The 16,939-nt window shown below is 34.3% G+C and overlaps 1 protein-coding gene across 4 annotated transcripts in view; it reads right to left on the minus strand.

Annotated features, from left to right (window-relative positions):
- The window catches only part of LOC115891350 (tachykinin-like peptides receptor 99D), a 181,843-nt gene that overhangs the window by 13,951 nt on the left and 150,953 nt on the right, over window positions 1-16,939 (minus strand). For all 4 annotated transcript variants that reach the window (XR_004051822.1, XR_004051821.1, XR_004051820.1 and 1 more), the window contains exon 6: window positions 4,837-4,987. Coding sequence is in view for 1 of the 4 variants with exons in the window: in XM_030911803.1 (XP_030767663.1) it covers window positions 4,837-4,987 (151 nt within the window). In the remaining 3 variants the exon portion in view is untranslated. The remainder of the gene's footprint in view (window positions 1-4,836; window positions 4,988-16,939) is intronic.

Genomic DNA, 16,939 nt, shown 5'->3' on the forward strand with positions numbered 1-16,939 from the left:
TTGTCTGAGTTAATTTCGGGGGACGATAATGCAATTTTATCTTCGTGTATAAAACAATATTTTTTCCATAGCGAGTTACGTTTTAAAAAATATTCATAAATTATTATTTCAAGGAATTTATTACGAGTATAGAAAAAAATATTGTGCTGGGTTGGCGTTGGTTTCTATGTAATTTGACAAATAAATAAAGCTGTCTCTTTAGTTGTCAGTTTTGAGTCAATATTTTTTAATTCTCTTTCGTGTCGATTGCTGATTGAATTGGAGCCAGAAATGGCTCAAAACGAAATAAGTAAATTACCAACATATCCAAACTACTTCCATTTAAATCCCTAATAATAATTTCCTGCAATACATCCTATAATACATTGATTTTTTTTATATACTTTATATCTGCACTTAACAAAATTTAATCTACCCTTGCGGTTAAATCTACTATTGCTATATATATTGCTATAACCGTTCCGTTCCAGGATTTTCTAGGTCTGCCTCTCTTTCTTCTACCCTGGGGAGTCCATTGAAAAACTTTTCTTGGCCACCTGTTCTCCGGCATACGTAGAACATGTCCAAACCACTTTAAGCTCGATTTTTCAATTCGATCCAGCACTGTCTCCTCCGATGCATTCATGATACGCCTGACCTCGATGTTTGTCTTTTTTTTCCATCCTAGATATACCTGCGCTCCTTCTAAGATAGTCCATTTCAACAACTTGGATTTTGCGCTTCGTATCTGCACTCAAAGTCCATAGCTCTGAACCATAGCAAAGAACTGACTCCACCAATGTTCGTCCAAGTCTCTTTTTAGTTGTTGCAGACAAGTTTCGGTCCCACCAGAGGCTATTAAGACAACCAATAACTTGTTTGCTCTTCTGCCCAAACCCTCGTTGTTGATAGTAGCACCCAGGTATTTAAATTTGTCTAATTGTTGAATCTGGACGTTATCATCTAAGAAGACTTCAAAACAAGCGTTGGAATTGACAGCTAAGTATTCTGTCTTTTTTAGACTAACCTGAAGTCCCCATTTGTTATATTCTTGGTAAAGCCTCTTAGTCATGAACTCCAGATCGAAAGAGTCCTGCGCAATCACGACCTGATCGTCTGCAAAGCTCAGAGTAAACAGTGTATCTTCCCCAATGGGTATTCCCATGCCTTGGCATCTCCTCTTCCATTCCCTAAGGGCTACTTCAACGTAAGCATTGAAGATTAGAGGTGATAAGCTGCATCCTTGTCGCAACCCTTTTGTAGTATTTATTGGATTTGATAGCCTGTGTCCTATCTTAACGTACGCTTTATTTTCTTTATAGAGCTCTTTTATTATCTTAAGTAGGGGTCCCATTCAAGGCTTCCCATATCTTGTTGCGAGGAATAGAGTCGTACGCTTCCTCCAAATCAATAAACGCTAGATGGACTTCTTGATCTACTGCTATCTTTTTTTCCATCACCTGCTGTAGGACAAAGAGGTTATCTGTGCAAGATTTCCCCGGTGTGAATCCGTTTTGATCTACCGAGATTTTGTCACCAATATTATCCCTGAGCTTACCCTGCAGAACTTTTCCAAAAAGCCTGCTCACTGAACTGTTAATGCTCAGGCCTCTATAACAACCGGGGTCGTTGCGATTTCCCTTTTTAAAGATAGACACTATATGAGCCACTCTCCATTCTTGGGGTAGTTTATTTTGCAGACATCACTGGTTGAACACTTTCCACTTGCTGACAACTTCTTTCCCACATATCCGTTTTTCCTACCTTAATAGCGGCTCGTACCTCTCTGTTTTTTTGCTTGTAATGACCCCAGTTAGTCTCTGTTCTGTCTGAGAGCCATTTTTGATAGAATTTTTGTTTTTCATTTATTAAGGTCTTTATGTTGTCAGTTATCCAGGCTGGTTGGTGGTCGATTCTGTAAAGCCCATCCGAATCGGGACTTTGGCCTGGTAAATACCGGCACAAATTCAAGGTAGGAGAGAGTCTGTAAACTTGAATATATTCACGTTTAATAGTGTAACTGCGGTATCAGGCGGGATATACATGTAAAGTCTATGCTCTGGCACGTTAAAACTTGCAGAAGAAAAGGGATGAACCAGCCTGGATATAGCCACAAATAAATCTCTCAAAAAGGGATCTCTGTTAAAAGATGGTTTTCTAAAATTTTTATTCATGAACTAAAATTAAATTTCCTAGCAATCTAAATAATTAAATCAATCCATTGTATCTGGTAACAATAGAGGACTCCATTAGCCTATATGGCAGTAAACACTTAGGACGTGGTGATTGTGATTAATATATAGTTACGGAAACGCATAAATCAAATCTAAACTGTTATTAATCATCAATTAATCATATTATAATTCAATACTACATACAGATATCTCAGTATTATAATATTTAGTTAGAGTAGGAGGGTATAATATAATACTTATTTTACTTACTAACCAAAATAATAGTGATAAAAAAGTACCAATTTGTTATTTTTATTATTATGATTCTTAAACAAACGTTTTCTACGATTCATAGAATTGATATTCGGGCATTTATCGTGCGGCGTGTTTCAAGTGATTCACAGAAACTGTTGCGTGACTGTAGTTAATAAATTTCCTATTCGATAACCAACTTGAGGTGGATTTAATTTTAGAAGTTTTCTACTTACCTTAACATTTCAATGTATTTTAAAATGATAACATCGCAGATTTGTGCTTTGGTAATTGAATTATTTTTTTTTCGGATGTTTTATTTTAATTACCAAATGAAGGGTACAGAAGAAAAACTTTATAAGCGCATTTGACGTGTTTTTTTTGTGAAAAACTGTGCTTGGATGTTGTGACACTATATTTTTATCAAAATAGAGTGAATTAGCAATGTATGTCAATAGATTTTCGACATAGCTAGATCATTGCTGTTTCTCCTATATCTCTATAACTTTGTAAATGTAAATTGCTATTTTTCCGATATTGGCTATAAAAAAAAACCATTCTTAAAAAGTGTTATCAACTTAATAACCGAAAAAATTCGAATTTATTATTATATCAAAAAAATATAAATTTAAAACGGTTTCCCCCATTTTTTTAATGGTGTATCTCAAAACTACCCTTATCGGCAAGGAACTGGGTCACCCCGAGGCGCTCATACTCCATTAGCCTAACCCGAAAACGATGTTAAATAGAGCCGGAACTCACCTGCAAGAACAAATTGATTAGGGCAATAAATTCCAACCCGGTATATATACGACAGGCAAATTTATTTGTTTGCACCGTGTTGGCTCAGCGCTAGCTCGCGCTCTGTAATCCTGCTCTAAGAAAATACACTCGTTTTTTTTGCCCTGTTAGAGGCTCTATTATAAATTGTTTTTAAAAACTATCTTTCTCTCAAACTCTTTCTCTTCTTTTTTTCTTAGAATAGGTCAAAGAATCGAAAATACAAGCATGTCATTAAAGAACAACCTGTATATTTTATAACAAAAATAAGCTTGGAAATAGAAAAAAAAAACTTTGCATTCTCCTTTTGAAACTTCCTTTAAAAAAAGCCTGTCTATCGTTACGGGCTCCGGACAATCCGCAACATCGTCTACACATCCGATCTTTTTTATAAAGACTCTAAACGAATAAAACCTCCGTCCGTCCGTCGGCAATTGCATCTTGCCCGCCTTGTTTTATGCATTGATAATAAAACCCGGCCATGCCGTGCCGATCCGCTTTGTTCATTTGAATTTAAATGAAGTTTTAAGGCCGCGACGCAGCTGCGAACCCCACCGCTGCCACCCTGGGGGGTGCGGGGGCGGGTGAGACAAGCTGGGGGTCAAAGGGATTAAGTTCCGCTTTAATTTGTGGTTAATTTTGATGTTTTTTGAACAGGGAGAGACAGAGAGCGACGACGAGCGCTTAAAAAGATCGGTTTATTTTCTTTGTTTTGTAAGGTTTACAACCGAAGGCGTTGTTAACGCCCTCTGGATTAATTAGGAGGAGATTAAACTGGGTTAGGGAAAATATTATGAACTGTAATTTGCATTTTACGGAGACAAAAGGTATTACTAGGTTTTAGTTTTAAAGTAGAGGGGGTAAGCCCAAGTAACATTTTTAGACACAAAATCGAAACAAAAAATCTGCTGAGAAACCAATAACAATACAAATACAGATTTCTTGGCTTCTCTACGAAGATGCCAGCCAAGTAATAACAGCCACTACCCATACCCAACAGGAGACCGAAGATAAATGTTACCAGCAAACGTTTTTTCTCTTTTTTTCCACAATGGAATATATGTTTTTATGTTTTAATTATGTTATAATAAGTAAATAAAGCTGTTTTAATTATTTTGACCACAATTTTTGATTGGCGTTGTTGATAGGTGAATAGTTTTATAGAATTTCTACACAGATAGCGTTAAATCGAAACATTTTGGAAACAAGGTTTCCATTTATTGTCGATTCATTTTCGAAACACGAGTTTCTCTCTTTTTAGATACAGATAAAAACAAGATTTGGTACGTTAGTATATGCCAAAAATCAGGAAAGTTGATATGTGATATGTCATTCCACTCAGAGAATCATTTTCTAACGAATAAAGTAAAAAAATTCCGAGGGTGCAAACAGGAAGTGACCGAAAACAATTGAATACGTCAATCAATCCTAATTTATGTCATATACTAACATACCAAATCTCGTTTTTTTATCTGAAAAATTTAAAATTTAAAGCGGTGAGCCACTTTTCAGAAACACTTATAAAAACAATAAAAAAAAATATGCAGTTATTTCAGTTATGTTTTATTGTTTTTCTTTAGTATAAAATAATCTATTGAACTATTATGTTGTTTTCTTTTAGAATTTTTTTGGAAAATAAAATTTGACTTACCCTTCTTTTGCTCTTTATATTATCCATCTGCCTCTGAGTGCATTCTCCTATGCTCTGTGAACCCCACAGCTCGATTCCTATTCTGGCATATGTGTAGGTCATGGATAGAATAGGAACCAAATAAGTCACCACCAGAAAGGCCACATTAAAACTGAAAAAAAAAATTAATTTGGAATTAGTAAGATATATAAACCTGATAGGATACACTTATATTTATGGATAAATCTTTGAGATATTGTAATCTTAATAATCATTCTATTTATATACAGTCGGCAGTTTGAATGCAATGCTTAAATCTAAAAATTCTTTCTTCAATTTTCAAGGTACATGTACTGTGATAAGACATTTGTGTAGGATCTTCAGTGTTAACTTTTGTAGTGAGTATATCTTCATTTCTCTTTCTCTATTTTTATAGCTAGAAAAGGAGCGAACACTCCTATAACTGGACCAGAAACGTTCTGCTTCTCAAGTTAACATTATTATCATCAAAAGAATATATTAAAACCGAATTATAAGGAGAAAACTTTCCTGGACTGGGTCCTTTCGAACTGGATGGCATGTGTCCATCAGCAGTTACCAATAGCTGAAGAAGTATGATTCTTCGGTTGTGGGGAATAAATTCATTATTAAATAACATTATTATTATGAAAAGAATATATTAAAACCGAATTATAACGAGAAAACTTTCCTGGACTGGGTCCTTTCGAACTGGATGGCATGTGTCCATCAGCAGTTACCAATAGCTGAAGAAGTATGATTCTTCGGTTGTGGGGAATAAATTCATTATTAAATAACATTATTATTATGAAAAGAATATATTAAAACCGAATTATAACGAGAAAACTTTCCTGACTGGGTCCTTTCGAACTGGATGGCATGTGTCCATCAGCAGTTACCAATAGCTGAAGAAGTATGATTCTTCGGTTGTGGGGAATAAATTCATTATTAAATAACATTATTATTATGAAAAGAATATATTAAAACCGAATTATAACGAGAAAACTTTCCTGGACTGGGTCCTTTCGAACTGGATGGCATGTGTCCATCAGCAGTTACCAATAGCTGAAGAAGTATGATTCTTCGGTTGTGGGGTATAACTGCATTATTAAATAACATTATTATCATCAAAAAATATATTAAAACCAAATTATAACAAGAAAACTTTTCTGGACTGGGTCCTTTCGAACTGGATGGCATGTGTCCATCAGCAGTTACCAATAGCTGAAGAAGTATGATTCTTCGGTTGAGGGTATAAATTCATTATTAAATAACATTATTATCATCAAAAGAACATATTAAATGCGAATTATAACGCGAAAACCTTCCTGGACTGGGTCCTTTCGAACTGGATGGCATGTGTCCATCAGCAGTTACCAATAGCTGAAGAAGTATGATTCTTCGGTTATGGGGTGTAAATGCATTATTAAATAACATTATTATAATCAATCAAAAGAATATATTAAAACCAAATTATAACGAGAAAACTTATCTGACTGGGTCCTTTCGAACTGGATGGCATGTGTCCATCAGCAGTTACCAATAGCTGAAGAAGTATGATTCTTCGGTTGGAGGGTATACATTCATTATTAAATAACATTATTATCATTAAAAAATGTATTAAATGCGAATTATAACGAGAAAACCTTCCTGGACTGGGTCCTTTCTGAACTGGATGGCATGTGTCCATCAGCAGTTACCAATAGCTGAAGAAGTATGATTCTTCGGTTATAGGGTGTAAATGCATTATTAAATAACATTATTATCATCAAAACAATATATTAAAACCGAATTATAACGAGAAAACTTTCATGGACTGGGTCCTTTCGAACTGGATGGAATGTGTCCATCAGCAGTTACCAATAGCTGAAGAAGCATGATTCTTCGATTGGGGGTATGAATTCATTATTAAATACCATTATTATCATCAAAAGAATATATTAAAACCAAATTATAACGAGAAAACATTTCAGGTCTGTGTTCTTTCGAACTGGATGGCATGTGTCCATCAGCAGTTACCAATAGCTGAAGAAGTATGATTCTTCGGTTATGGGGTGTAAATGCATTATTAAATAACATTATTATCATCAAAAGAATATATTAAAACTGAATTATAACGTGAAAACTTTCATGGACTGGGTCCTTTCGAACTGGATGACATGTGTCCATCAGCAGTTACCAATAGCTGAAGAAGTATGATTCTTCGATTGGGGATGAATTCATTATTAAATACCATTATTATCATCAAAAAGAATATATTAAAACCGAATTATATGAAGAAAACTTTTCTGTAATGGGTCCTTTCGAACTGGATGGAATGTGTCCATCAGCAGTTACCAATAGCTGAAGAAGTATGATTCTTCGGTTGAGGGTATACATTCATTATTAAATAACATTATTATCATTAAAAAATGTATTAAATGCGAATTATAACGAGAAAACCTTCCTGACTGGGTCCTTTCGAACTGGATGGCATGTGTCCATCAGCAGTTACCAATAGCTGAAGAAGTATGATTCTTCGATTGGGGGTATGAATTCATTATTAAATACCATTATTATCATCAAAAGAATATATTAAAACCGAATTATATGAAGAAAACTTTTCTGTAATGGGTCCTTTCGAACTGGATGGAATGTGTCCATCAGCAGTTACCAATAGCTGAAGAAGTATGATTCTTCGGTTGAGGGTATACGTTCATTATTAAATAACATTATTATCATTAAAAAAATGTATTAAATGCGAATTATAACGAGAAAACCTTCCTGGACTGGGTCCTTTCGAACTGGATGGCATGTGTCCATCAGCAGTTACCAAAAGCTGAAGAAGTATGATTCTTCGGTTGAGGGTATACATTCATTATTAAATAACATTATTATCATTAAAAAAATGTATTAAATGCGAATTATAACGAGAAAACCTTCCTGGACTGGTCCTTTCGAACTGGATGGCATGTGTCCATCAGCAGTTACCAATAGCTGAAGAAGTATGATTCTTCGATTGGGGGGTATGAATTCATTATTAAATACCATTATTATCATCAAAAGAATATATTAAAACCGAATTATATGAAGAAAACTTTTCTGTAATGGGTCCTTTCGAACTGGATGGAATGTGTCCATCAGCAGTTACCAATAGCTGAAGAAGTATGATTCTTCGGTTGAGGGTATACATTCATTATTAAATAACATTATTATCATTAAAAAATGTATTAAATGCGAATTATAACGAGAAAACCTTCCTGGACTGGGTCCTTTCGAACTGGATGGCATGTGTCCATCAGCAGTTACCAATAGCTGAAGAAGTATGATTCTTCGGTTGGAGGGTATACATTCATTATTAAATAACATTATCATCATTAAAAAAATGTATTAAATGCGAATTATAACGAGAAAACCTTCCTGGACTGGGTCCTTTCGAACTGGATGGCATGTGTCCATCAGCAGTTACCAATAGCTGAAGAAGTATGATTCTTCGGTTATAGGGTGTAAATGCATTATTAAATAACATTATTATCATCAAAACAATATATTAAAACCGAATTATAACGAGAAAACTTTCATGGACTGGGTCCTTTCGAACTGGATGGAATGTGTCCATCAGCAGTTACCAATAGCTGAAGAAGCATGATTCTTCGGTTGTGGGGGTATAACCTGCATTATTAAATAACATTATTATCATCAAAAATATATTAAAACCAAATTATAACAAGAAAACTTTTCTGGACTGGGTCCTTTCGAACTGGATGGCATGTGTCCATCAGCAGTTACCAATAGCTGAAGAAGTATGATTCTTCGGTTGTGGGGTATAACTGCATTATTAAATAACATTATTATCATCAAAAAAATATATTAAAACCAAATTATAACAAGAAAACTTTTCTGGACTGGGTCCTTTCGAACTGATGGCATGTGTCCATCAGCAGTTACCAATAGCTGAAGAAGTATGATTCTTCGGTTGGAGGGTATAAATTCATTATTAAATAACATTATTATCATCAAAAGAACATATTAAATGCGAATTATAACGCGAAAACCTTCCTGGACTGGGTCCTTTCGAACTGGATGGCATGTGTCCATCAGCAGTTACCAATAGCTGAAGAAGTATGATTCTTCGGTTATAGGGTGTAAATGCATTATTAAATAACATTATTATCATCAAAACAATATATTAAAACCGAATTATAACGAGAAACTTTCATGGACTGGGTCCTTTCGAACTGGATGGAATGTGTCCATCAGCAGTTACCAATAGCTGAAGAAGCATGATTCTTCGGTTGTGGGTATAACTGCATTATTAAATAACATTATTATCATCAAAAAATATATTAAAACCAAATTATAACAAGAAAACTTTTCTGGACTGGGTCCTTTCGAACTGGATGGCATGTGTCCATCAGCAGTTACCAATAGCTGAAGAAGTATGATTCTTCGGTTGGAGGGTATAAATTCATTATTAAATAACATTATTATCATCAAAAGAACATATTAAATGCGAATTATAACGCGAAAACCTTCCTGGACTGGGTCCTTTCGAACTGGATGGCATGCATGTCCATCAGCAGTTACCAATAGCTGAAGAAGTATGATTCTTCGGTTATAGGGTGTAAATGCATTATTAAATAACATTATTATCATCAAAACAATATATTAAAACCGAATTATAACGAGAAAACTTTCATGGACTGGGTCCTTTCGAACTGGATGGAATGTGTCCATCAGCAGTTACCAATAGCTGAAGAAGCATGATTCTTCGGTTGTGGGGTATAACTGCATTATTAAATAACATTATTATCATCAAAAAATATATTAAAACCAAATTATAACAAGAAAACTTTTCTGGACTGGGTCCTTTCGAACTGGATGGCATGGTATGTCCATCAGCAGTTACCAATAGCTGAAGAAGTATGATTCTTCGGTTGTGGGGTATAACTGCATTATTAAATAACATTATTATCATCAAAAAATATATTAAAACCAAATTATAACAAGAAAACTTTTCTGGACTGGGTCCTTTCGAACTGGATGGCATGTGTCCATCAGCAGTTACCAATAGCTGAAGAAGTATGATTCTTCGGTTGGAGGGTATAAATTCATTATTAAATAACATTATTATCATCAAAAGAACATATTAAATGCGAATTATAACGCGAAAACCTTCCTGGACTGGGTCCTTTCGAACTGGATGGCATGTCCATCAGCAGTTACCAATAGCTGAAGAAGTATGATTCTTCGGTTATGGGGTGTAAATGCATTATTAAATAACATTATTATAATCAAAAGAATATATTAAAACCAAATTATAACGAGAAAACTTATCTGGACTGGGTCCTTTCGAACTGGATGGCATGTGTCCATCAGCAGTTACCAATAGCTGAAGAAGTATGATTCTTCGGTTGGAGGGTATACATTCATTATTAAATAACATTATTATCATTAAAAAAATGTATTAAATGCGAATTATAACGAGAAAACCTTCCTGACTGGGTCCTTTCGAACTGGATGGCATGTGTCCATCAGCAGTTACCAATAGCTGAAGAAGTATGATTCTTCGGTTATAGGTGTAAATGCATTATTAAATAACATTATTATCATCAAAACAATATATTAAAACCGAATTATAACGAGAAAACTTTCATGGACTGGGTCCTTTCGAACTGGATGGAATGTGTCCATCAGCAGTTACCAATAGCTGAAGAAGCATGATTCTTCGATTGGGGGGTATGAATTCATTATTAAATACCATTATTATCATCAAAAGAATATATTAAAACCAAATTATAACGAGAAAATATTTCAGGTCTGTGTTCTTTCGAACTGGATGGCATGTGTCCATCAGCAGTTACCAATAGCTGAAGAAGTATGATTCTTCGGTTGGAGGGTATAAATTCATTATTAAATAACATTATTATCATCAAAAGAACATATTAAATGCGAATTATAACGCGAAAACCTTCCTGGACTGGGTCCTTTCGAACTGGATGGCATGTGTCCATCAGCAGTTACCAATAGCTGAAGAAGTATGATTCTTCGGTTATGGGGTGTAAATGCATTATTAAATAACATTATTATAATCAAAAGAATATATTAAAACCAAATTATAACGAGAAAACTTATCTGGACTGGGTCCTTTCGAACTGGATGGCATGTGTCCATCAGCAGTTACCAATAGCTGAAGAAGTATGATTCTTCGGTTGGAGGGTATACATTCATTATTAAATAACATTATTATCATTAAAAAATGTATTAAATGCGAATTATAACGAGAAAACCTTCCTGGACTGGGTCCTTTCGAACTGGATGGCATGTGTCCATCAGCAGTTACCAATAGCTGAAGAAGTATGATTCTTCGGTTATAGGGTGTAAATGCATTATTAAATAACATTATTATCATCAAAACAATATATTAAAACCGAATTATAACGAGAAAACTTTCATGGACTGGGTCCTTTCGAACTGGATGGAATGTGTCATCAGCAGTTACCAATAGCTGAAGAAGCATGATTCTTCGATTGGGGGGTATGAATTCATTATTAAATACCATTATTATCATCAAAAGAATATATTAAAACCAAATTATAACGAGAAAACATTTCAGGTCTGTGTTCTTTCGAACTGGATGGCATGTGTCCATCAGCAGTTACCAATAGCTGAAGAAGTATGATTCTTCGGTTATGGGGTGTAAATGCATTATTAAATAACATTATTATCATCAAAAGTATATATTAAAACTGAATTATAACGTGAAAACTTTCATGGACTGGGTCCTTTCGAACTGGATGACATGTGTCCATCAGCAGTTACCAATAGCTGAAGAAGTATGATTCTTCGATTGGGGGGATGAATTCATTATTAAATACCATTATTATCATCAAAAGAATATATTAAAACCGAATTATATGAAGAAAACTTTTCTGTAATGGGTCCTTTCGAACTGGATGGAATGTGTCCATCAGCAGTTACCAATAGCTGAAGAAGTATGATTCTTCGGTTGGAGGGTATACATTCATTATTAAATAACATTATTATCATTAAAAAAATGTATTAAATGCGAATTATAACGAGAAAACCTTCCTGGACTGGGTCCTTTCGAACTGGATGGCATGTGTCCATCAGCAGTTACCAATAGCTGAAGAAGTATGATTCTTCGATTGGGGGGTATGAATTCATTATTAAATAGCATTATTATCATCAAAAGAATATATTAAAACCGAATTATATAGAGAAAACTTTCTGTAATGGGTTCTTTTGAACTGGATGGAATGTGTCCATCAGCAGTTACCAATAGCTGAAGAAGTATGATTCTTCGGTTGGAGGGTATACATTCATTATTAAATAACATTATTATCATTAAAAAAATGTATTAAATGCGAATTATAACGAGAAAACCTTCCTGGACTGGGTCCTTTCGAACTGGATGGCATGTGTCCATCAGCAGTTACCAAAAGCTGAAGAAGTATGATTCTTCGGTTGGAGGGTATACATTCATTATTAAATAACATTATTATCATTAAAAAAATGTATTAAATGCGAATTATAACGAGAAAACCTTCCTGGACTGGGTCCTTTCGAACTGGATGGCATGTGTCCATCAGCAGTTACCAATAGCTGAAGAAGTATGATTCTTCGATTGGGGGGTATGAATTCATTATTAAATACCATTATTATCATCAAAAGAATATATTAAAACCGAATTATATGAAGAAAACTTTTCTGTAATGGGTCCTTTCGAACTGGATGGAATGTGTCCATCAGCAGTTACCAATAGCTGAAGAAGTATGATTCTTCGGTTGGAGGGTATACATTCATTATTAAATAACATTATTATCATTAAAAAAATGTATTAAATGCGAATTATAACGAGAAAACCTTCCTGGACTGGGTCCTTTCGAACTGGATGGCATGTGTCCATCAGCAGTTACCAATAGCTGAAGAAGTATGATTCTTCGGTTGAGGGTATACATTCATTATTAAATAACATTATTATCATTAAAAAATGTATTAAATGCGAATTATAACGAGAAAACCTTCCTGGACTGGGTCCTTTCGAACTGGATGGCATGTGTCCATCAGCAGTTACCAATAGCTGAAGAAGTATGATTCTTCGGTTATAGGGTGTAAATGCATTATTAAATAACATTATTATCATCAAAACAATATATTAAAACCGAATTATAACGAGAAAACTTTCATGGACTGGGTCCTTTCGAACTGGATGGAATGTGTCCATCAGCAGTTACCAATAGCTGAAGAAGCATGATTCTTCGGTTGTGGGGTATAACTGCATTATTAAATAACATTATTATCATCAAAAATATATTAAAACCAAATTATAACAAGAAAACTTTTCTGGACTGGGTCCTTTCGAACTGGATGGCATGTGTCCATCAGCAGTTACCAATAGCTGAAGAAGTATGATTCTTCGGTTGTGGGGTATAACTGCATTATTAAATAACATTATTATCATCAAAAAATATATTAAAACCAAATTATAACAAGAAAACTTTTCTGGACTGGGTCCTTTCGAACTGGATGGCATGTGTCCATCAGCAGTTACCAATAGCTGAAGAAGTATGATTCTTCGGTTGGAGGGTATAAATTCATTATTAAATAACATTATTATCATCAAAAGAACATATTAAATGCGAATTATAACGCGAAAACCTTCCTGGACTGGGTCCTTTCGAACTGGATGGCATGTGTCCATCAGCAGTTACCAATAGCTGAAGAAGTATGATTCTTCGGTTATAGGTGTAAATGCATTATTAAATAACATTATTATCATCAAAACAATATATTAAAACCGAATTATAACGAGAAAACTTTCATGGACTGGGTCCTTTCGAACTGGATGGAATGTGTCCATCAGCAGTTACCAATAGCTGAAGAAGCATGATTCTTCGGTTGTGGGGTATAACTGCATTATTAAATAACATTATTATCATCAAAAATATATTAAAACCAAATTATAACAAGAAAACTTTTCTGGACTGGGTCCTTTCGAACTGGATGGCATGTGTCCATCAGCAGTTACCAATAGCTGAAGAAGTATGATTCTTCGGTTGGAGGGTATAAATTCATTATTAAATAACATTATTATCATCAAAAGAACATATTAAATGCGAATTATAACGCGAAAACCTTCCTGGACTGGGTCCTTTCGAACTGGATGGCATGTGTCCATCAGCAGTTACCAATAGCTGAAGAAGTATGATTCTTCGGTTATAGGGTGTAAATGCATTATTAAATAACATTATTATCATCAAAACAATATATTAAAACCGAATTATAACGAGAAAACTTTCATGGACTGGGTCCTTTCGAACTGGATGGAATGTGTCCATCAGCAGTTACCAATAGCTGAAGAAGCATGATTCTTCGGTTGTGGGGTATAACTGCATTATTAAATAACATTATTATCATCAAAAAATATATTAAAACCAAATTATAACAAGAAAACTTTTCTGGACTGGGTCCTTTCGAACTGGATGGCATGTGTCCATCAGCAGTTACCAATAGCTGAAGAAGTATGATTCTTCGGTTGTGGGGTATAACTGCATTATTAAATAACATTATTATCATCAAAAAATATATTAAAACCAAATTATAACAAGAAAACTTTTCTGGACTGGGTCCTTTCGAACTGGATGGCATGTGTCCATCAGCAGTTACCAATAGCTGAAGAAGTATGATTCTTCGGTTGGAGGGTATAAATTCATTATTAAATAACATTATTATCATCAAAAGAACATATTAAATGCGAATTATAACGCGAAAACCTTCCTGGACTGGGTCCTTTCGAACTGGATGGCATGTGTCCATCAGCAGTTACCTATAGCTGAAGAAGTATGATTCTTCGGTTATGGGGTGTAAATGCATTATTAAATAACATTATTATAATCAAAAGAATATATTAAAACCAAATTATAACGAGAAAACTTATCTGGACTGGGTCCTTTCGAACTGGATGGCATGTGTCCATCAGCAGTTACCAATAGCTGAAGAAGTATGATTCTTCGGTTGGAGGGTATACATTCATTATTAAATAACATTATTATCATTAAAAAAATGTATTAAATGCGAATTATAACGAGAAAACCTTCCTGGACTGGGTCCTTTCGAACTGGATGGCATGTGTCCATCAGCAGTTACCAATAGCTGAAGAAGTATGATTCTTCGGTTATAGGGTGTAAATGCATTATTAAATAACATTATTATCATCAAAACAATATATTAAAACCGAATTATAACGAGAAAACTTTCATGGACTGGGTCCTTTCGAACTGGATGGAATGTGTCCATCAGCAGTTACCAATAGCTGAAGAAGCATGATTCTTCGATTGGGGGGTATGAATTCATTATTAAATACCATTATTATCATCAAAAGAATATATTAAAACCAAATTATAACGAGAAAATATTTCAGGTCTGTGTTCTTTCGAACTGGATGGCATGTGTCCATCAGCAGTTACCAATAGCTGAAGAAGTATGATTCTTCGGTTATGGGGTGTAAATGCATTATTAAATAACATTATTATCATCAAAAGAATATATTAAAACTGAATTATAACGTGAAAACTTTCATGGACTGGGTCCTTTCGAACTGGATGACATGTGTCCATCAGCAGTTACCAATAGCTGAAGAAGTATGATTCTTCGATTGGGGGTAAAATTCATTATTAAATACCATTATTATCATCAAAAGAATATATTAAAACCGAATTATATGAAGAAAACTTTTCTGTAATGGGTCCTTTCGAACTGGATGGAATGTGTCCATCAGCAGTTACCAATAGCTGAAGAAGTATGATTCTTCGGTTGGAGGGTATACATTCATTATTAAATAACATTATTATCATTAAAAAAATGTATTAAATGCGAATTATAACGAGAAAACCTTCCTGGACTGGGTCCTTTCGAACTGGATGGCATGTGTCCATCAGCAGTTACCAATAGCTGAAGAAGTATGATTCTTCGGTTGGAGGGTATACATTCATTATTAAATAACATTATTATCATTAAAAAAATGTATTAAATGCGAATTATAACGAGAAAACCTTCCTGGACTGGGTCCTTTCGAACTGGATGGCATGTGTCCATCAGCAGTTACCAATAGCTGAAGAAGTATGATTCTTCGGTTATAGGGTGTAAATGCATTATTAAATAACATTATTATCATCAAAACAATATATTAAAACCGAATTATAACGAGAAAACTTTCATGGACTGGGTCCTTTCGAACTGGATGGAATGTGTCCATCAGCAGTTACCAATAGCTGAAGAAGCATGATTCTTCGATTGGGGGTATGAATTCATTATTAAATACCATTATTATCATCAAAAGAATATATTAAAACCAAATTATAACGAGAAAACATTTCAGGTCTGTGTTCTTTCGAACTGGATGGCATGTGTCCATCAGCAGTTACCAATAGCTGAAGAAGTATGATTCTTCGGTTATGGGGTGTAAATGCATTATTAAATAACATTATTATCATCAAAAGAATATATTAAAACTGAATTATAACGTGAAAACTTTCATGGACTGGGTCCTTTCGAACTGGATGACATGTGTCCATCAGCAGTTACCAATAGCTGAAGAAGTATGATTCTTCGATTGGGGGGTATGAATTCATTATTAAATACCATTATTATCATCAAAAGAATATATTAAAACCGAATTATATGAAGAAAACTTTTCTGTAATGGGTCCTTTCGAACTGGATGGAATGTGTCCATCAGCAGTTACCAATAGCTGAAGAAGTATGATTCTTCGATTGGGGGTATGAATTCATTATTAAATACCATTATTATCATCAAAAGAATATATTAAAACCGAATTATAACGAGAAAACTTTCATGGACTTGGTCCATTCGAACTGGATGGCATGTGTCCATCAGCAGTTACCAATAGCTGAAGAAGTATGATTCTTCGGTTGGGGGGTATAAATTCATTATTAAATTACATTATTATCATGAAAAAAATATATTAAAACCGAATTATAACGAGAAAATTTTCCTGGACTGGGTCCTTTCAAACTGGATGGAATGTGTCTATCAGCAGCTTACCATTAGCTGAAGAAGTATGATTCTTTAGTTAGGGGGTATA

Source organism: Sitophilus oryzae, unplaced genomic scaffold (assembly GCF_002938485.1).
Source record: "Sitophilus oryzae breed Bouriz unplaced genomic scaffold, Soryzae_2.0 scaffold_1007_pilon_pilon, whole genome shotgun sequence".
Taxonomy (NCBI): Eukaryota; Metazoa; Arthropoda; class Insecta; order Coleoptera; family Curculionidae; genus Sitophilus; species Sitophilus oryzae.